This window comes from Elephantulus edwardii, unplaced genomic scaffold, assembly GCF_000299155.1.
Source record: "Elephantulus edwardii isolate Elephantulus edwardi_28Jun2011 unplaced genomic scaffold, EleEdw1.0 scaffold00132, whole genome shotgun sequence".
Lineage (NCBI taxonomy): Eukaryota > Metazoa > Chordata > Mammalia > Macroscelidea > Macroscelididae > Elephantulus > Elephantulus edwardii.
In genome coordinates this window covers 4,966,758-4,994,381 of record NW_006399882.1, presented here as the reverse complement: position 1 = coordinate 4,994,381, position 27,624 = coordinate 4,966,758, and the positions used below count along the sequence as shown (strand labels likewise).

Below are 27,624 nucleotides of genomic sequence, written 5' to 3'. Positions count from 1 at the left end.
GTGGATTGATTCAGTGACTGGGATAATTGGGATGAGAGTGTCAGAGACAGTGCGATTGGCACAGGACAGAGCAGAGTTTAGGGCTGTGGTACATAGGGTCACTATGAGTCACAAGCGACTCGACGGCACATAACAACAACAACAACAATCTTTTGGACAAAGATCACCAGACTTCTTATGAGCTCCTTCTGGGTAGGTCCGAACCACCAGCCTTAGTTAGGCATGTGGAAGTCTAAAGATAACTTCCACGAATTGCTTTGCTACTGCAGCAGGCCCAAGCATTCCTAACTGACTATGATTGTAGGGTAGATCACACCACGTCAAGGGCATCAGTCCAATCACCATCACCTTCTAGTAGAATGCCATGCCTAGGTAGCCTTGAACCCTCCAACTGGGCCTTTGATGACAGTTCCAAGAAGGCTGGTCAGTGCTACCATGTGCCGCAACATTTCCAGGAGTTACTTACTCAGAAATCTTTTCACTCCCAATTGCTGAATAGAGGTCCTGGGACAATCAGTACCTCTCTCACTCCCCTCCCTGTCTTCCAGGCTGCCTCCACACACAGTCCTGGGGCTGGCACACAAGATCAGTCCTTGTGCCCTCTTCCCTTCTTTCCTGAAAAGTGCCAGTGTCATTATCCTGGCAAAGTTAAGGTACAATAAAACATAAGGTATCACCTAGAAATGGAAAGGAAGTCTAAAAAAATGGGCAGCGTGCTTGGGGATGGGAATTCAGAGGGCACGTGGAAGTCACGTTCCTCGGGTGACTGGGGCACCTCTAGGTGTGGAGATGATGAAACACACCAGGAGTTGACTTGACAATTTTTCTTGGTATTCTGTCTTGATGGCAATAAAAATTGACATTTATGCTCTGGTGGGACTAAAAGGGCCCTAATCTTTAGCTTGTTAAGCTGATTTCGTGTGCTGATGTATTTAATTTTAAAATTTCTTTTTTTGTTTTTAATATGAGAAAGGGACATAGGTGTCTGTATCCCCTCATTCCTGGGGAGAGAGGATGAACAGGGGAAGGTGGAGGACATAGCAGTGCCCCTCCCCACATCCCCAGTGTATCTATCTGCCCCCCCCTTTACACATATGCGGCCCACCTACTTGCCAGTGTTGATGGTGGTCTTCAAGTGTGAGCTCCAAGTTGGCGTGTGAATCCTGCTTGCTTTTCTCCCCTCACTGTTCTGGGCCTTTGTAGCAGTGCCTTTGCTGGGGGGTGCAGGGGCCACTGGCACCAGGAAGCTGGAGGAGGATGGCCCAGTGCCCCATCCACCAGGAGGACAGCGATTCCCACGTCCACTTTCTTCCTTGGTGTTCCCTGCCAATCTCATGCCTTCTCAGCCGCTTTTCATGGTAATAAGTGCCAGGGTGGTCCCGGCCACAGGCCGCCGTCAGCGCTGTCAGCGCTAGCTTTCCGGCCTCAAGTCACAGCCCTTGTTTCCTGGTAAAGCTTTGTGTCCCTTCCTCCTCACTTGTTTTGATTCCCTGGTGCCCCTGGCCAGAGTCATTCTTGTGCTGTGTAAGCCGCCTCCTAAAAGACTCTCTGAGCATGTTTGCATCAGTCAGTGAGGAAATCCTTTTCCACAAAGGCCACCACCACTCCACAGCCAAGCAGAGAACGAGAGGGCCAAGCAGGAATGTGCCTTTGGGAAGGGCTGTCCCCATGACACCAGGTCTCGGGGCGTTAAGGGGAAGTAGCCTGGTGAAATGCAAGTGAAAATTAGAAGTAGTTCTGGAGATAATAAGTTTGTGCACAAAGTAGTGGAGCAGTACAGAGGTTTGCCCTCAGATAGGTCTGTTAGAAGAGACTTTTCAATAAGAAATGGTCTATATAAGTGGAAAAGGCAGTAACAGTGATAGTGATAGTATCTAGAGCAAAACAACTCTATATGTTAGCTATGTACACATCATCTCATTTCATCAGAACAGCAGCACATAGCATAGACACTTCTGTCATTTTTGCTTTATAAAGAAGAAATAATACAAGTTCAGAGAGGTAAAGTAACTCACCTCCAACAATACCACAGGAAATGGTGGAGACAGATTCTAGCCCAGGTCTGTCTCCAAATCCTTTGCCCTGAAAGGCTGTGTTTTGGAACAAGATGAAGAAAAGCACTTTTTGAGGTAAGCTGTCATTGCCTGTGGGGGCCCCTGTGCCTAGCCGTCCATCGTAATTTGTCCTCGACTGGTACTTTGTGATAAGAGGTCACATTGCTCTTGGCAGCCCCTCGAAATCAAAGGTACAGAATCTGTGTCTATGTAATCAGCCCATTGTGTGAGCATGAGCACTGGGCAGCGGTCTGCTGTGGTTCCACAAAATATGGAGATTACCAGAACAGCCTACAAATGTCTGGTACAATAGGCGTCAAATAGCATTTATGCAGAGACGGGCTTCAGAGTGCAAAGCCCGTATTCACTCTTTCATTGTGGTGTGACCTTGGGTCGATCATGACTCCCTTTCTCTAGCCTTGAATTTGTACAATAAATATGGGCTCAAAGCTCTTTGAGATCACCTACAACTCAAAGATTAATCCTCCTGAAATTGGCAGCTAGAATTTACAACCTGCAATCTTTCATTCATGGCATTCCAGGAGCCATTCAGCAGTGAACGGAGACAGTAATTCACTCCATGGCACCAGGAAGACACCGGCCGCGCTAATAAAACCCCAGAAATGACTGGAGAAACCAAGGTGTAGCTTGGATCCAAGAGAACTGTGGCCCTTTCTTTATACAACTACATGCCTGTTTTCTTGTAATGTCTTTCTTCCCAGGACATTCGAGGGGTTATTAGGAAAGTCTTAAAGAAAAGTCAGAACTGCTAACACTGTGAAGCAATCTTATTTTCTGGGAGACAAATCAGAGGTCTCTACAGTGTGAAGAGGTATTTCTTTTAGGGCCCTGCTTGCTGTTACTGCCATGGTAAAGTGGAGGTGAGCAGTTGGCTTTCTTAACCAGGCCCTTTCTTCAATACAGTTTAAGGACTAAAACGGTGGTGCTGAAGACAGGCAATCTGCATATGAAGCCTAACTCTGCTGTCTACTGTTTCTGTGGCGTTAGACAAATGATAAGTGTAAAAAGATCTTCCCATAATACCTGGGCCACAGGTCACTCTTAGGGTTAAATGAGAGAAGCTGGCAAACCTTCAACCCAGTGGCCAGGTCACTGTAAAAGCTCAGTGAAAATGGCTCCACTTAAACTGGAAGGAGGCTCTTGGAGTGACATCTGAGTGTCTCATCTTAGTGACATTTTAGTACCGCAGTAGTTCAGCAGGTTAGATTCTAGGTGGATCGGAATATTAGGGAGTGATGACGTGGGGTTGCCTGTCCACTTCTGTGATGGCTCTAGCTCTCATGTTTTCGTTTACTTTCATGAATATTTGCTCACTACCTGGTGTTATGGTGTGCAATGTAATGACTGCTCACCGAGGTTGGTGGTTCGAATCTCCCAGATGTTCCTATGAAGAAAGACTGGGATCCTTTTTCTCTAAAGCGTGACAGCGGCAGACCCATCGTGAGCCAGTGATTGGCTGCGACCCATCACGTGGAAAGCACTCAGTGCCGCATGTGGGAATTGCTGCTACCCTGTGCTTTTGTGACAAGCCCACGTGGTTGTGCTGGAGTCACATGGAGCATTGCTGGAGACCTGTGAGCCCGACGCTCTGGTCTTGTACTCACCAGACTTTTCCTCGGTGGGACAACTGGTGTTGACACCCGTCTCTTGCGCCCTTCCCAGTGGCGTGCCGCTTATGCAGTCCTCAGTCCATCTGTCACTGTGATTGGCATAGGCGGTCCCCAGCTTGGAGCAAGCAGCCCACCTCCAACAGAGTGCCCCCCACCTGAGCCTGGGCTTTATGTTTCATTAAACAAGCCAAAGTGAGAGTCAAATCCAAAGAGGCTGGTGCTGGTATTAAAAAAAACCCAGCTGATCATTCTTAAATGATGTCATCTAGACACTCTTTTCTTATTTCTTAAAACCTTTCATAAAAAAGGCTTTGGATAAAAACTAGTAAAGTCTCCTTTCTCAAAACAGACCTCTCCTCACCCGCCTCAGAGTGCTGGTGAGCGAGGGGCGTGTCACGCCCAGAGCCTCTTAGCTGGACTTGGTGATGGGTCTCAGGAAATGCCGCTTCTCTTAGCCTTTCAGTTCTTCCTTATTTCTAAGCCACTCTCAGCCAATCCTGTGGTTGGAAAGAACACAGGCTCATCAGCATCCCCCATAACACACCTCAAGTATACAGAATCTCATGTATCTGAATCACCTAGAGATGAGACTGGCCTGGGTGTATAGCACTTGGGTTTGTTCACACACTCTGTTAGTGCTCCCCTCCTGTACAATCCTATTTATTATCCATTTACCATAGCTGAGATAGCCTTGAGTCATGCCCCAGCCCCTCAGTACTTCCGTAAGCTCTAGCATCTTCCAGTTTCAGCCTTCTGTGTGCCCAGATTCTCCATGTAGCCCTGGCCGCCATTGTACTTTTTCTGTTCCTTTAATGGTTCTTCGGAGTCTCCTGACTCTGTCTACCTCCATCTGCATTCAGATGTGTGGGTCTGTGCAACCTGAGAAGTCTCATTCTCCTTAAGTCTTCAGCCCTTCTTATTCAGGGATACCCTGTAATTGACTCACCTCTGAAAAGACTGTGAGCCTTAATATTAAATGAAAGGACTAATAAAAGCCCCACCTCCACCCCGGGTCAAAGAAAACATACAGTTCCCTATCATACGTTATCTAAAGTGACACACTATAGCTAAAAGACAGAAAGACCTCAGTTAAGGACAGGCTATGCAAGTCTTGAATTTTGTTTCTACCAGATGAGCTGAACACAAAGCTTTACTTTCTTAGGCCTTAGTAGTAAGGTGATTGCAACATGTGAAGAACGTTCCACTCCCCACTATCTGCTGTGAACTGACTCAGAAAGATAAAAGCCCCAAAACCCTGAAATATCTGGGACACTGACCTTGGTGTTTCTAATATGATAAAGATTATGCTGCTTGGGAGTCTTGCTCAAAGTTGTGGAAAAATTATTCTTGTAAAGAAATTGGATTGTTTCCAGAGGAGGAAAGAAAGCTTAGTGTCTTACTGGTAAACTAAAAGTCTATTTTAACTGCAATTTGAAGGAATTAAATGTTCCTCAGAGCAAAAAGCCCCAGTTATATGGCCAATATATTTATATACTAGGTGATGCTATTATCTCTCAATGATGTGTTTCATCACAAACAGCAGTCCCTGGGAGAGAACAAGTAAAGATCTCCCTCAGAGTAGATGAGAGCCCGAACTGGTGTTTATCCGATTATTAAAATGTCAGCCTCTGTATTAAATCATACTGGTTAGCCTGTTAGATGATTTACAAGGGCAACTGCCTTTCTTTGTTGATGAGTTAAACAGCATTACATGAAAGTTGCTCACTATCACCTTAGATACCTAGATATTTTCTAATTTATTTTAGATCTCAATAATTTTTGACAAATAATAATGTACAATGAATCATGCTGAAATGCTGTATTCTTTTTTTTCCTTTCATAAAATTCCTCAAATAAGAAAATCACACACATGGAAGTGCCAATCCAAATGCCAAAGATATTTTTAAGGTGTCATATTTAGAAACAATTTTATCTGCCTTCATTTCACTACCAATAGATGTTAGTTGTTCTTGTGAGGTACTTGAATGAATTGTTATCAGTATTGTTGAGAATTCTTTTCATTGTGCTGTTATTGATCTTGACAAAATATCTGTTAGTCACCACTTGCCTTGAAACAGTTGTGCTGAAAACTGTAACTGTCTCCAGTAGTAGTGCATAGCATGGCTGTGAGAGCTCTGATATCTCAGACGGGAGGGTATTGTGATGCGACCAAAAGGTAAGCCTCTCCACAGTTCAAGTCCACCAGCTGCTCCAAGGGAGAAACACAGATAGTCTCCTCCTACTCATACTTGTCGCCTCAGGAACCCAGTGGAAGATCACTGTGGGTCAGAACAGAGACTTTGTCTCATTGTTTGCTTTATTTTTTAAAAAAATAAATTCATCCTGGAGAGGGTTAAACCAGGCGGCACCTTGGAGGCAAGGATTCTGGGGCTTCGTCTGACATACTTTGGACATGTTGTAAGGAGAGACAGGTCCTTGGAGAGGGACATCATGCTTAGGAGGGTGGAGGGACAGCGCAAGAGGGGAAGGCCCTCTATGAGGTGGATTGATTCAGTGACTGGGGTCATCAGGGGGTAGGTGTGTCAGAGACAGTACAATTGGCACAGGACAGAGCAGAGTTTAGGGCTATTGTACATAGGGTCGCTATGAGTCGTAAGCGACTCGACAGCACATAACAACAACAACAATAACAATGGTCATTGAGATTATGAAATAGATAACTCACAGTTCACTGTAGTTGAGTTAGCACTAGCTCAGCTGACTCTCCATAGGTTTTCTGAAGTGATAAGTTGCATGCGAGCAGAATGCCTCTTTCTTTCCCTCCAAATCGCTGGTAGATGGGAGTCATCAGAGAGTGACCTTTAGGTGAGCATTTCAACGCTTTTCAGGCTACACCACCGTTAAATCTTATTTAATCTTATTAAATAAGATTGTATAGTTAAGGTCTCAGAGCATCAGTACGTGGAATATAACAATTAGTTGTTCAAAAGATATTTAAAATAATACAAGTAGAGAGCTGTACCTTTTCTGACTGCATTTTCTAGATTGCTACCAATTTTCAGGCTTCTCTTCAGTTTCCATAACAGATTACTAAGTTAATATTTTCATCAGTTATGTTTGCCCCTCTGGTTGCCTAGTGGCAGGAAGCTGCACTGTAATCCTGAAGGCATACAGTTCAAAGTCCACCAGCTGCTCCGTAGGAGATAGATGAGCAATCTCTTCCTGTGTGATTAACTGGCTCTGAAAGCCCCCGGAGGGTCAGCTTTGGATGGGTTCGGATTTGATAAAGGAATAGCCATATATTGAAATGACTATCGCTAAGCAAGACCTGAAATCTCTAGGTGGTTTGGTGGTGGTTGTTGTTGTTAAGTGCCATTGAGTACAACTCATAGTGACCCTATGAACAAAAGGTATGAACCCAGTCCTGTCTTGCTCCATTCTCACACTTCCTGACACACAAGAGCCCATTGCAGCAGTCACCATGTCAGTCCACCTGGTTGAGGGTCTTCCTCTCCTTCACCAACCCTCCACCTTTCCCAACATCATATCCCTCTCCAAGGAATAGCACCTCCTGGCAATATGTCCAAAGTATGGGAGGCGAAGCCTCATCATTCTTGCCTCCAAAGAACACTTTGGCTGCACCCTCTCCAAGATGTATCTGTTCACTCCATTGGCCTTCCATGTGATGTTCAGTGCTCTAGGTGGTACAAAGGGTTAAGCACTTACAAACTAGCCAAAAGGCTAGATGTTCAAAGCCATTCAGTGGTAGCTCAAAAGACAGTTCTGTCAACCTGCTTCCAAAAGCTCGTGGCCCTGAAAACCCTATGAAGCCATTCTACTGTGTTTACATGGGGTTGACCTGAGTTGCAATGGACTGAACTGCAATTAACTAACAACCAGGCATACCTGAAACTCTTGGCTAAATTCCCCCGTGTTAATGGCTAAGCATGTTTTACCCATGGTTCCTATTAAGATAATTTTCTCTGTTTCTTCATATTAATCAAACAAATTCATGATTCCATATTAAGCCAACTTATTTTCTATAGATAAATATATCCTTGACTCCCAATGCTGGTTTCCCCACCCCCCCAATTCCCCTCATCTCAATATATATAATAAACAACTATCCAGCTTCCAGGACAGAAATTTGGAAATCATTTCTGATAATGCTTTCTCTCTTCTACCTTACATCTTATCCATCTGATACTACCATTTCTATCCCAAAGCATTAAATCCTAAATCCACCAAATTCTACCGCTTCCGCACCCCACCTGTCCTTATCTAAACCAGCATCCTTTCTTGACTGGACAAATGTGGTATCTTCCAGAGTGATTTTCTTGTTTCCACTCATGTTTCATTTGTATACATTCACTATTCCATAGACAAAGCAGAATTTTTGAAAATTAACCCACACTTTTTTTATCTTCCCTGATTTAAAACTTTTCAATGGGTTCCCATTATGAAGACTAAAACCCCCCTCATTATTACTACCTGAGGATCTGGTTCTTCCAACCACTCCAGCCTGTTTCTTTCCTAGAACTAATTTCAAATTGTAATTGTATGTGTGTTTCTGTCATTACTTGATAACTGTTGATCTCCCTTTTTGGCCTTTAAACTCCATTGTCCAGGAACTGGGTTGATTTTTATTAGCACTGTATTCTCTGTGCTTAACATAAAGTCCAGGGCATAATAATCAAACTCATTGCTGCTGAGTCAGAACCCTCTGGTAGGTTTCTGTGGCTGCATTATCACATGGGAAGTGGTCAGTTTGAACTTGCAGAGAGGCATGCCTTTGGTTTTAGCAGCACAACTGCCCACAGACTACACAACCAGAGCTCCTAGGAACATAGCAGGTGCTCAATAAACACTGTGTTAACTAAGCAAATGAGCTCACTCTGCATACTAATCGTGTACTCTTCTGTTGTCTTCTTGAAGTAACATTTTTACGTATTAAAACAGGTCATTAGTATTAGGGATTATCCAAGTGCCTTTGGGCAAGTCACTAGAACCCTCTAAAAGTTTACAGTTGTTGTCTTTCTAACATTAACTAACATTAACATTTTCTCAGATTACAAAGTCTTTCTATGCATTACAATGCTTTAGGTTGAATAATGGTTATTTTTATTTTGTAAATCGGCTGCTTCTTTCAGTGCTCTAGTTCTGTTAAGATTTCTAGGCTGACTGTGCCAAGTCATAGTACTCATGAAATGAGCACTCAAGTGAAAACAATAATGTTTCCACCTTTAGAGGAAAATTCCAGTGTCATACCTATTAATATACATATTTTAAATTTCCCTACCAGCCAAGATTGGAAGTTTTATAAGTGTTTATATTTACTAGAAAAACACGTCTGGCACATTTATGACTAGTATAGCTTGGAGCATACTTGGTAATTGTGGTTAAATTAATATTAGACTACATGTTTCACATGGTGCTATTTATCTATTAGGCATAAAAGGGCACTTTGGTAATTTAAGTTAACAGAATCACAAAGTTAGTGAGGAAAATGAGAAAGATTAGATAGAAGGAAATGACACTTACAATCTATTTTCATTGCATTTTCAGATTTTTTTTTCTTCATTCTTAAACTCATTTCCCTCTAAAAAGCAAGAGCATTATATTGAGAAATGATGTGTCTTGAAAACCTGAGCCAGCAAGCTTATGATCCAAGTGGTAATGACTTCTGTAATCGCTAATGAGGCAATGAATGTGGAATATCTCAGTGCTTTCATTTGGGCCAGCCTCTTGCCTGTTCTACAACAAGCTGTCATATGAAATTTTTGTCCTGACTCCATGGGCACTTTGATTCTTAAATCTTTCTGAGAAACCTAATCTGAAATCAAAGTCAAGTTTCTCAGATGTGGTCAGACAAGGTCACATTTGAAACAGTTCAATGAGCCTGCAGATCAAAGGTGAAAGGTATTGCCTCCCTCCTGAAGCTGGCACAAACCTACCTGCCGCTTTACCTAGCCATTTCTAACTTGCACTTTTCACCATGTTCCCCAATACACCGGAAAAGTAAGAGTTTACTTTCCGGAAAATAGTTGAGAAGTTTCCTTAAATCGCTTATTTAGGAAAATAGACACAGTTGTAATTTGGAAATGAACCTTTCCCAAGTCAGGGCACTCTGTTGAAGCAATACTTTTATCAGCAAACACAGAAACTAGGATGCGCACAAGAACTCTTGACATTTCATCACATTTTTAAGTGCAGGAGCACGTTTTAAAATTAGAATCCCATGGTAATGACAAGTTGATACGTTTTATTGTAGGCCTTAATGGTAAGGATTTGGCCCCATTCCTGAGTGGCCCACACCACAACCCAGAAGGGCTGCTGGAAAGGTGGGGACACTTTCCCCAGGGCCACCTTTCTTCCCTCCCTTCCCTGTGGAGCCTTGAGAAATCATCCAGAATGGTGCTGAGAAAAGGGGGGAGAAGATGGCTTTTGTTAGACATGGTCTTAACATCTCACGATGTGATTTTTAAAAAAGAAAAAGAAAAGAGAGAGAAAAACAAACAATCTTGCCATTGCTTTATATTGCAGTGTTCTGTGTCTTGTGGTCGAGGGATTAAACAACGAAATGTTTACTGCATGGCAAAAGATGGAACCCATTTAGGAAATGATTACTGTAAACACCTTGCTAAGCCAAATGGGCACAGAAAGTGCCGAGGAGGAAGATGCCCCAAGTGGAAGGCTGGAGCCTGGAGTCAGGTGAGCAATGCGCCCCCTCCCGACCGCTTCCCTATGTTCTGCCGCGGGGGCTGGCCCCGGGTGCTGACTTGTGTTTCTCTGAACAAATTTGGTTTTTCAGAGGGGAGCTGGGGCCGGGGAGGGAAGCTCTTTATAATCAGGAGAAAAAAAGCTATGTGGCCATGGGCAAGTGGCTTCAACCCTTGATACTGTACCACCTACACCAGCTTAGTTGTGAGGATAACTCTAAGTATAAAAGATGCCCTTAGGGATCTGATTCGACAGCACACAACATGAAAAGGAAAAATAAACAAATGATTTTGAAAAAAAAATGACCCAGTGGGTAAGGGGTTGTGCTGCCAACCAAAGGCAGATGGTTTGAATCCACCTGCTGCTTCTCAGGAGAAAACAGGCAGTCTCCTCTACTGTGATTTACAGCCTCTGAAAACCCACTGGAGGATCAGCTGTGAATCAGTTCTGACTTGAAGGCTATGAATTTTGTTGTTGTTGTTGTTTTGTCGGTTTTGGTGGTTATTTTTTTTCTTTATAACAGACTCCTGGTTTGTAGCACAGAATAGCCCTCATTATTTCCCCAGTATAACTTCTTCTATTTTTTTTTTAAAAAACAAACTCACCCTTTAGAAAAATAAAGATTCCAATTATGCCATAATTGGCAGGAGTCTGAATTTGCCCCAGAGGTCCTTGAAGGAAGGGTTTTTTACATTAAGTACTACAGAGTATTTCTGTAATCATGAACATGCTGATGGGGGGAATGGAGAGCTCTGGGTCATCTTCTGGCTGCGTAACCTTGGGTGACTTGTTTAACCTTTCTAACCTCAGATAATAGCATCTCCTTTGTACTCTCCTTATGAGGATTTAATGCAGTAATGAATGCCAAGTGCTTAGCTCATGGACCTTGAATCTAATAGGCCGTTCAGAGTACTACTTTGTTTGATTGGTGAGTGTAGCATGTGTATTGGAAGGAGAAGAGGGGTGTTAAGTATCCAAGGACCCATATAGTGAGTCTTCCCTAATATTAGATATTTGGTGACCTAGACAGTGGTCGTGTGAGTTTCTCCCTGGTGAATTTTAAGAAGGACCTTTAGAAGCTTCTATTTGCCTGTGAATAATTGACATGTGAACTGAAGTCACTCCTATCTTAGTCGTTAAGTAGCTCTTGTAATTCCACACGTGTACATTTTCTCAGCTTGGTTGAAGGTGCTTACTTAAAATGGCTCAATTTCTTTTAAAATATTCTGTCTTTAATGCTGCTCCTTCTCTCCATCAATCTGATTCTTTGAGGTTGTTACTGTATTTCTGGTTCTCTATGCAGTGAAGGATTAAATACATTCCCCCTGAGGATCAAAGAAATCCAGGTTCAAGGTTGGTAGCCTCTAGAATTGATTCTTTCCGAGCCCTAATCTTGATTTCCAAGGCCCAGAAAAGCTTTGGATACAGCTCTCTTAACTTGAGAAAGACTTAAGAAGTCTTCATGGCAACATAATTAATGAAAAATTCCCCCAGAAATAGGAAATTTTCTTATATTTTCCTGCACCCTGGTGACCTGCCAGTTAAGCGCTTGGCTGCTGTTGGAAAGGTGGAGTCCACCCGCAGCTCTGCAGGAGAAAGTGTGGCAGTCTGCTTCAGTACAGATTACAACCTGGGAACTCTGGGGGATAGTTCTCTCCTCTGCCCTCTGAGGTCTCTAGGAGTTAGAATCTACCCAACAGTAACAAGGCTTGGCTTGGCTTGGTGCCTATGGTATCCTCTCTGCCTGCCCCTTACCCTCCCACCCCCCCACAGTATTTTGCTTCACAGAAATGTGGCCTGCATCCGCCTTCAGTAGAGCAGGCTGCATCCCTCTCGAGGGTTTTGTCATGACAACCGCATGTGTGCGGATGCAGGGCAGCACTGTGCTGTACAGGGTTGTCAGGGAGCTTTTAGGAGTCAGTCACCAAGCCTTTCTTCTGAGACTCAGTTACACTGCTAGTCACAGAGGCCCTACTCATTTGTACCACCAGAGACTCTTCTATTACTCTAAACCATCAGTAATTTTAAAAAACAATCATAGAGTCCATTGTCAGCCAGAGCTATCTCCTCCCCTTGTTTCCACAGAAGATTAGATTTCAGGGCTGCTTTTCACACAGGTCATCCTTCTTCATGGTTTATTTAAATGGCCGCTGTCATCTGTTAATGTCCAGCTTTTTAATTCCAGCTATTCAATTCATGTAAAAGCCTGAAGCTAGCATTATTTAAGAGACCATACCAATTAGCTTGTCCTCTTGTAGAATTTCATGCTCTGTTACTTTTCTTTATGTTCCTCAGCCTCTACTTATCTATATGCATCTCACCCTGAATATTACATTTAGAACTAGTAAATGATGTTCATTTTAAAGGCCAATTTATTCAATAAAAAGGTCATTAAAAGAATCCTTTGCGCTTTTATCGGTAAACAACACAAGGGTGAGTTTTGCTCCAGTATCCTGTGATCTTGATATGCAGCCCAAAATTGTTTATAAAGCTTCAATGATTAGGTTTAAACCCTGGGGGGTTACAAGAACATAAGATAACAGGATTGCCAGAATGTCTCCCCAGGAAAGATCACACCTGTTCAAAAAGATTGCTAAGGGAAGTCATGACATATTTGCAGAAAATACAAGTAAATACAGTTATGCAGTGGTCTCTGGCCAGTTTTAGAATGCTCTGGTTAGATTTGCAGGAATGAATACTAAAAGCAGTGAGAAAAGGTGTTGCATGGGTAAAATTCTATTTGTGCAATTTACAAGTGTACCTGAAAATAATCAGGCCCAATGATTGATGGGGGAGGCCTGTCTGCATGATTAAAGAATATTGGCTTATTAATAATGAACTGGTAAACAAGAATAACAGTAAGGCAGCAACGTGAGAGCAAGGGTAATAATTGTCCATTTGATAATATCCAGATGATTGTCTGTGTAGCCCTTCTGTTTTCTGTTGCAGTTATATTCTTGTCATCTTTTCTTCAAGTTAGAAAAAATAATTACTGCAGTTTCTCATCATGTCAGAATGTCTGATGCAAAAAATAAAAGATACAAATATTAAAATAGAGACTGTTTCCTTGCTAAACCTCATTGTTCTCTCCACAAAAGTAGAATGGCTCATTTCTAAATCTCTTGATATTAAAATAATTTGTAAAGGAAATTAACTATTAGAAAACATCCCCACTAAAATCTCAAAGGGCTTTCCTCAAAAGATCATGTTCAATTTGTTTAGAGAAGTTTGATCAAGAGCTAAAGAATACTCAGGGGATTTTACAACCAATATCAGCATTGGTCAGTTTGACAGATGTAAATGCTCATTATGTCGTAAAAGAATTCCAGAATTTAAAAAAAAATAAAGAACTTAACCCTATTCATGTATGAAGGGAGCTCTGGTGGCGTAGTGGATAAGGACTGCCAACCTAAAGGTGGTGGTTTGAATCTACCAGCTGTTTCGTGGGAGAAATAAGGGCAGTCTCGTTCTGTGCAATTTACAGCCTCAGAAAACCTGCTAGAAGGTCAACTATGAGCCAGTTCTGACTTCATAGAAATAAGCTGAGCTGATTTATAAGTGATTTTTTTAAAAAACATTGAGATCAGACAGAAAAGGAACAAATGATGAGATGAGAATTAAAGTGCATGTTATAGGTTCTGAGTTTGTGTGGTCAGAATGGGCCCCGTAACCAATGGAATGCCATATATAATAGCCATTGTTTTCTTTCTTCTTGTTGTGTTCCATTGTGTAGGAACCAATCCATAACTGACTCTCCAGCAGGTTTTCAGAGGCAGTAAAATCACACAAGAGGAGATTGCCCATCTCACTCCTTCAGAGAAGCTGGTAGACTCGAACTGTATACCTTTTTAAGATTGCAGCACAGCTTACCAGTAGGGTTTTACATTCCATGAAATAGGTCATTAACTTCACAAGCATTTTCAATGCTAATGACCAACTGGAAACTGACAAGTTGAACTAAAACTCTACCAGTTATTTCTGATTGAGACTCTTCTGGTCCTGAACCCTGCGGCAGTCTAAAACTGAAGCAGTCATTATGTGTTTAGTAGAAAGGCTGTAGTGTGTGTATAGCTGGTGTCCTTTGAGAAATTAAAGAAACAAAATGCGCATGGTCAGTGAGACCTGGCATTGCTTTCATTTAGAAAACTGGCTTCTGCTCTCCATTTATTTTGTTTTTATTTGAATGGGGGAGCATTGTTTGAACACAGATGTTTCACCCTGACTCTTGCTGACACAGTATAAGAAACTGCAGCCTATTAGCACCATACTTTAGATCTGGAAGCCAAACTCTAATCCACAGTAGTTATGGTCTATTGTTCAAGGCAGAGTTTACTTTGAGTCTTTTATTTTATTTATTATTTTTTTTAATTCCCTTGAGTTGGTGTGATTATCTTTGTTCTTTAGTTTTTTTCTTTGTTCTTTTAGTTTTTTGTTTCTTTGTGCTCTAGGTCTGTGTAGAGTATTTGCCTAAAAGGTTTATTAGGAAATATAATGATATTTATGTAAAATACTTGGCATGGAGTAAATCCCAAAGGTGGTGGGGGCACTGCTTTTCTGTGGACTCTTGGTATGTCTGGTAACATTTTTGGTTGCCATACTGAAGGTGGGGGGTGCTACTGACATCTAGTGGGAAGAGGCCAGGGATGCCACTAACTCAGTACATCGGATAGTGCTTAGAACAGAGAACTATTTGTTGAAAATCCTTGGCATATAGCCAGGCATATTGCAAGTACTTAGTATTGTTGTTATTACTTATAGATATTTATTTTTATAGTTAATTCTCAGGCTAGCCCCTCCTCTAAAGAATATCCCTACCATAATTTCAGGATAACACTGGCAGAAATGATATAAAATTCTTTTGTGGTTTTAAGTGTCAATTATGATTCCACAAACAACAGGATTCTTTTTATCTATAGAAAGAAGAATTATCAGGTTCCCCTCAGGCTGGTGAGTCTAGCGTGTTAGCACCACACAGCAGAAGTACCAAGAAATGAAACAAAGCTCTCAGCTCAGTGGTTCAAGACTGAAACCACCTACTCTCCACCCTACACACACAGACGGCCTCTGGGACGGTGGCTGTGGGGCAGACACATTAAAAGAGGCTGCACAATGCACATTTTCTTCTACAAACTAACACAGAGGTATTCTGGAGAGAAGAAGCATTGAGCACAAACACTCTCTCTCTCTCTCTTACTCACACACACACACACACACACACACACACACCAGCAACACCTCCTGGGCCATACACAGGGCTTCCTGATGCTCTTTTATTCATGGGATTTCCACTCACATCTCTCAGAATTCACCATTTCACCAAGTCAGCAAGCCTCACCGGCTCTGTATGCAAATTCTTGCTTCCCTCAAGACAGAAAGGGAGAAAAAGTTGAAGCCACTAAGGCTGAAGCAGTGTACCTCATTTAGAACAAAGATTACGGGGATGCATTATTCAGAAAGCAGGGCTCACACTTTGCTTTGTGCTTAAGTCTCTTTTGAACTTTTAAATGTGTTTTTTTTTTCTTCCTACGGAGGTTTTGATAATATCAAAATCAGAAGCCAGAGCAACATATTCTAGATATGAGCCTTGCTGTGTCTTAAGTACTCTTTTAAAAAATTATCGAATGTTACAGGAAGTGATTTTCCCCATTTTTATGTTTAATTCACCACACGTAATACCTTGTCTTCCTTGAACCATACATAATTTCCTCAATAACATCAAAGAAGTTCCGTTGACTTGCTAGCCCAAGCAGTGGTGTAATTCTAAAATTCTTTAACAACTTTCCCTCCTTTGTCTTATCTTACTAAAGTGGCATGAAATTTTGAATATCTATATATTAGTCTTATGCAGAATTCAACTTTATTTACTTAACCTCTGTCTTTCTATTTGGAGACATTTGTTCAGGAAATACTCTCTGAAATCTATGACCCCAAATGCAAACAGCCCAGTGAGTTTTTTGGAGCTGGATTTTATGCTGTCGTTTGTTGCCAATGCTGTTTGAGCATGTCTGTAATTCTCAAGGTGAAGTGTTCATTCTTTCCCTGGATAATTCAAACATACAGCTTCCGGGAGCCCAGAGTGGACATTTTTTGTAGATGAAACATCGTTGTGATTCATAGTGCTTCCCATTCCCCATAGGACATAATGACTGTAAAACTCTGGCTCCTTGTGGGTCACAGACTCCTTCAATCCAATTAATACACTTCAAACCAAATAATAACAGCCAAAATAGTCACCCAAAATATTTTCCTCAGCTCAGCTGACATTTGAGTCCCCTCCTTGGCCCTAACATGTTAGAAATAATGCAACTTTCCTGACTTGCCTTCTCATCAGCATCTCTCTCTCTCTCTCTCTCTCTCTTTTAATCTGAAAAGGAGGGAAAATTAATAGTCTGCAGAATTCCAGGTGGGTGTACATCTTGATCGGAAATTCCCATTAGCCTCAATGAGCAGTAACTGTTGCTTCAGGTTAATTGAACAAGAATTTCTAAGTTAAGAGCCTGTCTCTGTTCTCTAAGAAGACTTCCTCTTAGGAATGTGACTTTAATATATTCTATACTTGGATGTTTGGGCTTTTTCTTTCTCCTCCCTGCTAAATAAATTCGTGAAGACTGAGCTCTCACAAAAATTGGTAATAATTTTTAAGAGCTAAGTGCGATGATATGTTCTTCTTTCCAATCAAATGCTGCTTTTCCTGACTGTCAGAAAATTAATAAAGACCATCATTCTTGGCCTGCCCGTAAGTGAGATAATGAAACCCAGCAATAAGGAAACCATTAAAAACTTAATTTAGAAGAAAGTTAATTGCAGATTTAATATGGTATTTTGCAAGTTGGTCAACAAAATATTTCAACATGATTAACAGTACTTTTCAAGATTGGAAAACATTGACCCCTAGGAAATAGAGTTTTTGAGGTTGTTTTTTTCTTGTCAGCTTTTACTCTACATATATTTATCTGAGGTTGTAAAGAGACACAAATACTTTAGTGCATTCCATGGTTGGTTTGTTTTTTTTTAAAGCCCTCCTCCAAGAATAATGGGGGAGGGGGGAGTCTGGAGGAAACAATTCTACTTATATGGCACTGAAGTCTTTAGTAATTTACTTGTTACTTTATAATCTGCCAAGAAATTCTCCTAGCACAATACTGTATCTCCAATTTTCGAGAGTTGCAAAGCCTCCCGGATGGGAATCATAGTGGGCTTTCATTTCCAGGGCTAGTTCCAGGCTGTCCTGTGTGCTTCATCAATGCTTCCCCACCCTGCCCAAGCCCCCAGGAGTCCCTGAACTTTAGTGAGTCCCCCAGACCCAGCGCTCTTCTTCCCTGTCCAGCTTTTGCGAGCAGCAAGCTTGCTCAGAAAGCATATTGGGCCTCTTTCTTGGGGATTTAGAAGTAGGTGGACAAGCCATTGGATTAGGAGTGAGTCCCCTCCTCTGTCACCCCTCCACCCTCCACCCTCCCCAGAATGACCAAGAGCTCCACTTACATGCTGTGTCCCACAGTGCTCCGTGTCCTGCGGCCGAGGCGTCCAGCAGCGGAACGTGGGCTGTCGAATCGGAACTCACAAAATAGCCAGAGAGACCGAGTGTAACCCGTACACCAGACCCGAGTTGGAGCGTGCCTGCCAAGCCCCACCGTGCCCCCTCTACCTGTGGCGGGTAGAGGAGTGGCAAGAAGTAAGTAGAGGCCCCAAGTGAGCACCTGCCAGGCCTTTTGCTCACACACACCCCTCCCAATGGTACGTCTCATACATTGTCCTGTGAAGCCAGGCGGCCACTGAGCACTGTGACAGTGCCGGCTCCTTCCTGGAAGGGTTTCTGTCTGGAGACAGGCGTTGGTGGACAGAAGGGAAAGTACCTCATTTTTATACAATTCTGCGTCTGTGCTGATGTTCCAAGTCAGGCTGCCTCCCAGGCTTTCACAGGCCTTGAGCCAAATGCCTACAGATAACTTTCCACAGAAGGAGGGAGAGATGGGAGGAAAACTTTAAATATGTGCGCCCAGACTTCACTCAATCCGCATTAGCGTGAAGAGCGACACGGGGACTTGAGGTAGGACTTTGTATTTCTCCCCCTTCTGTGACTTCAGGTAGATAGGAGATGGCAAAGCATTCAAGTGTAACCCTGATTAATTGGCAAAGGATTTGCAGCATTTAAATGTAAGAAGTGAGGTAATCTGAAGAAACCACTCAAGCGATGCAGAAATCAACCACACTTGTTTTCTCCCAACTCCCAAGTTAATGTTTGGCTAAAAAGGAGAAGAAGAAAGAACGTCTCAGTGTCCTTGGGGGGATGCCTAGCCCTGAAGGTAAAACAGTATCAGGAGGTAACATTGTTCCAGAAGAGAGATGAGTTTGTAGAAAAAAAGGAGAGAAAGAATTAGTAAAGCTGACCTTGGACAGAAATGTTAGTCCAAGTGCAGAGATGCGAGTAAGAGGGTAGTGGACGCCTGAGACGCTCCTCCCTGCGCCCCCCCCCCCAGGAATGGCTGTCAGAGCAGGAGAGGAACGGGCCGCATGTGGGGGAGCAGAAGACGCTGGACCCTCAGTGCTTTATGCACCTACCAGACGAGCTCAGAGGGAGTGCTCTACACAACCGCAGGTTGTGGCTTCAAAACCAACACGGCCTCCTCAGGAGAAGGGTAGACAGTCTCCTCCTCAGGGATTTAGACCCTCAGAAACCACAGTGCAGGAGAAATGACAGTGAATTGGGGTTTTACCAGATGAGGTGGATATTCCTACTGACCCTATGTTACAGGCAAGGAAACTGAAGTTGATATCACTTATCCCAATGTCACAGACTTGACAATAAGAAACACCAACACTCAACGTAAACCTAAAAAACACAAACTGTTCCCTTTAAGTCTCATGACCACACCTCTCTCCTCGCTGCTCTTCTGTCTCCCCCTCACCCTTCTGGTGGATTCTTTCCATTCTTTGCTGTCATCTCTTCCTCTAGAAGTTTCAACTTCTCTGGTCACTCAGTCCTTTTGCTTGTTGTTTTTTTTTTTTCTAGGTGTACTTTTGTTTAAAAAAAAACCAAAAACTAAAACTAAAAACATCACCAAACTTGTAAAAAGTGGCAGGGTGCTAATGGATAAAGAAGTTAAATTTCTAAGTAATTGCCCTTGAACTCTTCAAAGTATTTTTAGAAAATCAAGACTCACTGCTCTGGAGTCCAGAGTCAGTTCGCACTCCAAGTGACTGTCTATCGAGTTTCTGAGACTGTAAATCTCTGTGGGAGCAGACTGGCCATCTCTCTCCTAGCGAATGGCTGGTGGGTTTAAATCACCACTGATCCTTCCGTTAGTAGCCCAAAACATTATGCATTGAGCCACTAGGGCCCCTTCACTCAAGGCCTTGGCACTCCCCAAAGGTTTTAGAATCCCCATCCCAGCATTGCCTCTTATTAGCTGTGTATCTTCACACTAGGATTCTTAACTTCTCTGGGCTTCACGTGTAGACTGGGTCTAATCATAGCTATAAAGAGTTGTCCAAAAAGAATCAGGGCTCTGGAGAAAGAGGTGATTGCTTCTAGGATTCCCATCATGCTCTGCAACTCTAATCAGATACCTCGGAAGGGAAGAAGTTGAAAATACAACGCAGATAGAACTGAGGCTTTGAGACACCAGTGTACCTTTCAGCCACCCAGGGATGAACAGAGGTGGCTGCAACTGGAAGACCTGTAAAGTTATGTGTCCAAGACTTGGGTTTCCCCTTTGGGGCCAGAAGATATTGCCAGTGTTTAACATAGAAAGACAAAGCACCTCCCTTGTCTTCCTCTGTCACTTTTCCTCTTGATTCCTTGTGTGAATCTTGTTTTAGAACCACCACTGCTTTCTCTCCCCCTCTCCCTCTCCCTTTACACCACCCCCCCCCGACCTCTTCCTCTCTCTCTCCCTCTCCCCCCCCATCCTTCTTTCTCCCTCTCCCTCTCTCTGTCTCTCTCTCCATTTCATGCCAAACTCGTGAAAGTTACTCTGTTTAACTGCTCTGAAGGAGCAAAAAGTAAAGTAAAAGAGTGTTTGGAAAGGAATCTGAGCCCACTGCAGATGCTGAGGCCAGCTTGTGAAAATGCCAGTACCAGTCACAGAATCCAAGCTCCATTTATAATCCCTTCTGAATCCCAAAGAATGGGAAAACCTTGCCACTTACGCATGGAGGAAATTCCTCTCCTCTTCGCACATGCAAAATGTGCTGAGACATTCTCGTCCTTGCATGTGTGGTGCAGATGAATCTTTAAAACCCTTCCTCAGAGATTCCTGTCAGCCTCCGTACCAGAACACAGCACATCAGGAGATAACCTGGCCTGTTCCTGTATTTATGAGATTCTTCCAGAGATTAACCATTCACCCTGGGAGACTGTCTGAATGTCAGGAAGCAGATTCTAGTAGTCATCCTCCTACAGACATTCTTTCTCATTGGATTGATCCCAAGTGAAGTGCTGAGGGCAGGGGAACCTGGGTTTAAAGGGTGAATACAGCGACATGGGAGACCCCCGCTTGGCTTGGCTGACTGAATTGGCAGAGCAAGGCTCAAGGCAGCTGGATGAGGGAGAAGCCCCATCAGATGGTTTTCTACCCCTCACACGCAGAGCATGCTGGTGGCCTTCACTGGATCACCCAGGGCAGTGAGTCTACGAGTGGATGTTGACAGCAGTTACGAGCCACCCTGAATCGGCCACATCAGGGATGGTGACTGCGCGGCGTTTTACCCCAGAGCAGGCCTGCTTTATGCCTGCTGCCCTGGTGTGATTACTAATCCCTCCTACTTTCACCATCGGAAGTGTCCTTGTTAAACAGGAATTCAGTGAGCACTTGAAAAAGCAGGTCCTTTTCAGGCTTTCCTGAGGTCTCTGGATGATGTGAGTGGCTTGCACTCAGCTACTAATCTAGAGGTTGGAGGCTCAAATCCACCCAGAGGCAGCCAGGAGGAAACCTGACACTCAGGGTTTGTAAATATTCAACCTTCCCACTGCTAGGCGGTTCTAACTCATGCCAACCCTCCATTGGACTGCTCAAACTGTAAATCTTTATGGGAAGAGATTATACACCTTTTCTTTTTCCCCTACAGAGCAGCTGGTGAATTTGAACCCTTGAACTTTTGTTAGCAGTCCAGCTCCTGGTGCACCAGTCCACCAAAGGAAAGCCCGCGGAGCAGTCCCACTCTGTACCATGCGGTGCTCCCCGGTGTCTGAACCCACTTGACCGCATCACATTGTATTTCTCTGGTTTTCAGACTCCCCCAGGCCACAGCTCCTAACCCCTTTCTTGCTCTCATCTCCCTTTTCATGCATTTGCTCAGCACCTATCTTGGTGAATCTGGGTTGCACAGTCAACAGGCTTGATTCCCTGGCCCAGCTTGAGTGACAGCAGTGAGCATGCTCACAGTGTCCGCCCCCCACCCCCCCAGATGGATGCACCGGAGATGGGTCTTCACCAGAACGCGCCTCCTCTCTTGGCAGCCCTTTGCAAACACCTCCGGTCTCCTCTCTGCTTTTTCAATGCACATTTCCTTTTCCCTTTTCATTGGTCAATTATGAAAACCCACCCACGTAGTAGCAAGGTGCGTTTCATGCCAAGTCCATAGCATATGACACCCTTTTTCTGAGAAACAATCTAAGCATCCACCATGAGAAGGTAAAATCCGACGTGGCTGTAACAGCATGAGCATCAAGGATGCTTTGTCCAGCTGCTCAGGTTGTGAAGTGCACAACTCCACGAGGTGTCATCCCCATAGGTGACGGTGAGGGAGCCACCCCCAAAGTTGTAGGATACAGTATCCCAATACTCATGATAAATATCTTAGAGCACATTGTTTGTTTACTAAGCTATGGACTGGGCACTATGTCAAGTGTCTTTACATTTAACCCTTTCTTTCCGTAACACTCAAATGTAGTCATTCTCTTGTTAGCCTCATTTAAAATGGGGAAATTTGGGCTTATTGTTGTCATCATGTGATCTCAAATTTACTTCAACTCAGGATGACCTTATGACCATGTGCTCCACAGATTTGATGAAATCCTGCCTAATCCTGCACCATCCCCATAATGTCCCCTCTGCTTCTTTATGCCCCTAAATCCGTCTCATTGACGGTGTTCCTCTCAGTGGCTCCCTACTTTCTCAAGTAGATATCCTTGTCCACAGACCAGACAATCTGCTAACATGACCCGAGTATGTGCGGCTTACTCACATTTAGGATGAATTATTCACCCAAGGTCGTGCATAATAAGTTAGTAATAAGGGTGGAATTTGAAGCCCAGCAGGCTGACCTCTTCCTGTGGAGTCGGGATCAAAGTGTTTTCCCTGTGCTGGGCATCTGCCCCTACCTCCTCAGTCCAGATGGTTGACTTTCAGACCTTAAGGCCTGTCACTGAGCGAGTCTTGATGATGACAGAGTGCCTCAGTGGGCTGGCTGCCTGTGTCCACTGAGGGCCTGAGGGGGGGAAGGGCCGCAGCGTCTTCACGACCCCCTGAGACGAAGCCTGCACTTTGGAGTGTGGAACAAAATGACTGGAGAAAGTCCATTATTCTCATTTTTCTCTCATTCCGTTCGTGCCCTGGAAGCAGCATGTCAGAACCAGGAGCGTTCCTTTATTGTCTGTCAGAGCCGACCTGCGGCTGTGAGAAAAGGCTTCACTTCTCTAGGCTCCAGCTACCTCATTTGTAAGGTGGGAATTCGATGGTGGACTTTGTCAGAGGGTCGTGGTGAGGATTAAGGGAGATTAAGTGAGGCGCCCAGAGCACTGCTCAGCACATCTGAAGCTTCTGGAGAAGCTACAGTGGCCTCCTGACTGGGAGGTGAGGTGCTGGCCTGCAGTTCGGCCTAACCTGCATCTCACAGTGGGCCGTGTCTGCCACTTGTGAACTCTGAGCGAGCTCCTTGTCCTCTTGTTGCTCAGTTTTGCCCATTTTAGGATGAAAATACTCATGAGATTGTTTGTAAAGAAATGCATAAGTTCTCTTTATCCTTTTGAGGATTGCTGTCATAACAGATTTCCTTATTGCTGATTCCTTATTACTCATCTTAGTAGTAAATTGATTTACTACTACAGAGATTATATTGATTAAACTTGAATTGTTAGTATATGAATTAAGCATCTCTTAGCACTAGGACATAGAGTACCCAGGTCTTGAACCTGTTTGTCTTTATCCACAACATTCCTTTCCAGTACCTGTGCATCTCAGCGAGGCTGCCCGGCTCCTTCCTCACCGCCATCACCCATGCTCCTCTGTCAGGGCCTTTTAACCAGGATGTCATTTCCTTCCAGAAATATTTTTTGATCACAACTTCCCACTACTGAATCAGGTCCCCCTCCTCTCAGCCTTAATAACTCCCTGAAATGATTTTGTTCCAGCTCTTAACACTCTAAATTGTTGTTCTATGTTTTCCCTCCTCTCTTGTATCAGCTATTTGAGACGTTCAGGGGCCTTGTTCCCCAGGGTTTGCCTGGCATTTAGCTTGACATCTCTACAAAAGGGATAGATGAATGCGGGAGCAGGAAATAGAGAAGGAAGAAAGAGTGAGAGAGAAGGAAAAAGAGAAACACCAACATGTTCATGGTCTTTCTCTGTAAGCTCTCTAAAGACATTCTAAACTGTCATTTGGAACCTTCAAGCAAATGCCTTCTCCTGTGAGAACAGCTGTTTCTTTTCTTGTCACAGAGCCATGGACAAGCTGTGCTCAGAAACATGGAGTGCTTGCCGGGCTGCCTACTTTAGCTCTGTCTGGCCCAAGACAGACTTGGGCAGCCCTCATACATATTTGGATTCCAGGGAATTTTCTTGATCAGCTGTGGAATGATTCCCAATCTCATATCTGTAGCCCAGGAAAATTAAAAATGAGCAGAATCTTGAGCAATTGGTTAAAATTATTTTCATGATGTTTACAAGAGAAAACTATTAGATGTTGAGCTGTGTATGGAGTGAGCAAACAGATATGTCCTGGGAAAAGTGAGGTTATTCCTTGGAAAGGGGCATCATGCTTGGAAAGATGGAGGATCAGCAGAGGAGAGGAAGGCCTCTAACGAAATGGACTGACACAGTGACTTCAGCAATGGGCTCTGATGTCTCAGAGATGATGAGGATGGCACCGGATAAGTCAAGTTTCAGTATGGCTGTTCACAGGGTCGCTAACAACAACAACAACAACATGAGGTGGGCTGGATGGTTACTCTTTGCTATTCATTCCCTCTTTTATATAGTCAGAAAATCTTTACGAAGCTCCTGCAAAGTGCCAGGCACAAGGTAGGTGGGATGCAGCAGAGACTATGAAATTGCTGTTGTGCAGTGTACGGTCTAATGGGGAGACTTACAGGAAACCAGCAAACATTTAACAATGTATGCTCCCCCTCCCCTAAAAGAGGCAAAAGACTCTCCTGCCATCCAGTCAGCTCTGGCTCGTAGTCAACCCCCCACTGGGTTTTTAAGGCTGTAATTCTTTGAGAGGAGACTCCCCATGTTTCTTCTGAGGAGCAGCTGATAGATCCGAACTGACATCCTTTGACTTAGCAACCAACACATGACTCACCGTACCACCACTCTTTAAACATCTGTAGGGAATAAACTGTTGTGCAAAGTGCTGCAAAGGGGAGAAATAAAACATAAAACAGTGTTGAAAGGATGACAAAATGGCAGGTCAGACCCGCTTTCTCTGGGATGATCAGTGAGGGAGGAGCGGGAGCAGCTGATTCCAGGTTAAGAGAGGGGTTTCCTCTGGCCCTGGGGTGGGGTGGGGACACACAGAGCTGCAGGATCAGTGTGAGGAAAGGACAGAGGGTGAAATGAGCAGGAGCAGAGGGGCTGTGATGTGCCCGCCTTACAGGGCTTTGGGTCCACACCTCAGCAGAGTGGGAGGGTCACAGGCCATTTCATCAACTGGCCCCTGCCTGCCTTTCTTCCTCCATATCCGTGTTTTAAATCATGTACACTAAAAACCTCAGAAGGACCCTTGTGGCATAGTGTCATGTGCTGTGATAACAGAAAAGCCAGCGGTTCAAATTCACCAGCTGCTTTGTGGAGAAAGATGGGCAGTCTCCACCTGTTAAGGGTTACAGCCTCGGACACTCAGTGGAGGCTCGGTGTGAGTTAGAATTGACCAGACAGCCGTGGGAATAGCCTCAGACTGGAAAAACCCACTTGTCATCGAATCCATTCAATCAACAAGGAACCAAATCTCAGAGAACTACACCTGTAGGAGTTTCAGTGACTGATATTTTAGAAGTAAACCATCAGGCTTTTCTAACAAGGCAGCTATGGGTGGATTTTACCCTCCAGCCTTTCCATTAACAGTTATGTACGTAACCATGTGCATCACCCAGGGACTTGACTCTCCTTTCCCCACATCACAGACCTTCCTCCTCCACTGTGTTCAGAGTAATTTCTCACCCCCTCCACCTCCTGCTTCATAGGCTGAACCCCCCTGAGAATAGCCTCTCCTTCTCTGATCACCTCCTTTATTCCTCCCCGTCATCCATCACTCCCTAGGTGTCCCGTGTTGTGACTCTGGAAATGACCACCCCTTCGTCCCTCTCTCCCATTTCTGTCAGGAGGTGCTGCTGTTTTCTTTCTCAGTTACCTCCTCTGTTACCTGCAGGGTGTGTGGGGATTGCCCTTAAGTCTATTTTAACTCCAGGCAACTCCCTCTCCTGTGTGCTGGAGTACAGCTGAGCTCCGTTGGATTTTCACTGGCTGGTTTTTCAGAAGCAGATCATCATTGTTTTGAGTGGTTGGTTGTTTGTTTGTTTTCCTGAAGCACCTCTGGGTGGATTTGAACTGCCAAGCTTTTGTTACTCAGCCAAGCACTTAACTTTTTTCACCACCTGAGAGATCTGTTATGAGCCCAGCTCTGCTCCCAACAATCACGCAAGATGACCCAGGTGCTAAGACCCAGTAGCCAACAGTTATCCAGCTGACCTGATCCCAAGGTGATGGTAACTGCCTCCCTGTGTCCCACAGAAAGAAGGCAAGTGAGGAGATGCCAGGCTGTCTCCCAGCCCCCACCAAGTTGGATAAAGGAATTACTTTAAAGTCAAAAAAAGGCTCCATAGTATTATTTCTACCTCCTTTTCCCTTTACAAATACTATTTTGGGGGCAAATTGTCTAAATTCTAAATTTCTGACTTAAAAAATTAGGCTGGAAAACAGAATCCATTGATAATTTGAAGACTACTCTTTGTCTTGGAGAGGGTAAAAACAAGTTTCTCTTTGGAGGTTAGGATTTTGAAGTTCTGTCTCACATATTTTGGGCTCGTGTTCAGGAGAGACTGGTCCTTGGAGAAGGACATCATGCTCAGAAAGGTGGCAGGACAGTGCAGAAGAGAAAGACCCCAGATGATGCATTAACACAATAACTGGGGTAATGGGAATAAGTGTGTCGGAGTCAGTGAAACTAGCTCAGGACAGGGCAGGCTTCAGAGCTGTTGTACAGAGGGTCACTATAAGTCACAGGTAAGTTGACAGCACATAACCACTGTATTAGATGATTCGATTTGCAATCACAGCTCCTAATCACTTCAGAGCTCAACACAACACACAAAGAATCCTGTACTCTTCGGTGCCTCTTTGGTTCCAAGATGTCCCAGTTCATATATCTATCATCCAGCAATGCTAACTTGGGGCTCAAACTTCAGCTTTTTTCATCACAGTCAGTGTAAAGGGATTTCCACCCTCCTCCCCAGTAGTGAGGGAATGTAGCAAAAAATATTTTTGAAAAATTTAAGCAACTTGACCACAATCTTTAAGGAAACATAATTTCTACCCATTCTACCAAGTGACTCTATGGCCAGCTTATGTATCTTCCTTCCCCTCTGTCAGAAGTACCTGTCCCTTCTCTTGTTAATTTCAGCACATTTAAAGGGGCAGATTTCTTGTAGCCAGTGGGCAAGCTACCTAATTTAGCACAGCAGTTTCCGTTGTCTTCCTGAACTGTGAAGTGTGTAGAAATTCAAGGAGGCTGGTGGCACAATAACTTGTCAGATTTTTTTTGTTCCTAAAAGCCAAGATGAAATTTGAGAAAACCTTTTGGAAATTAAAATTAATCTAGCTGAATTTTTTAAACTATTTTATCAGAGATTCTAGATCATATTCCAGGGCGAGGCAGAGAGATGTAAAGTACAGAGAGCATGGGAAAGTATATCAAAGGCTGATCTAGCCAATAGCACAGGCTGGGTTTGTTTTCTGATTATACAGTTTCTACAACTTAGTTACAAAAGCTACATATCCCAAGTAGGAAAGGCAAGGCTTTGCCGTCTTTGCCTCCACAGA

The 27,624-nt window shown here is 43.7% G+C and overlaps 1 protein-coding gene across 1 annotated transcript in view; it reads left to right on the top strand.

The window, feature by feature from the left end:
• Positions 1-27,624, top strand: part of ADAMTS9 (ADAM metallopeptidase with thrombospondin type 1 motif, 9) — a 211,816-nt gene that overhangs the window by 146,418 nt on the left and 37,774 nt on the right. The window contains exons 29-30 of the mRNA XM_006893839.1: positions 10,190-10,357; positions 17,865-18,038. Coding sequence (XP_006893901.1) covers positions 10,190-10,357; positions 17,865-18,038 — 342 coding nt within the window. The remainder of the gene's footprint in view (positions 1-10,189; positions 10,358-17,864; positions 18,039-27,624) is intronic.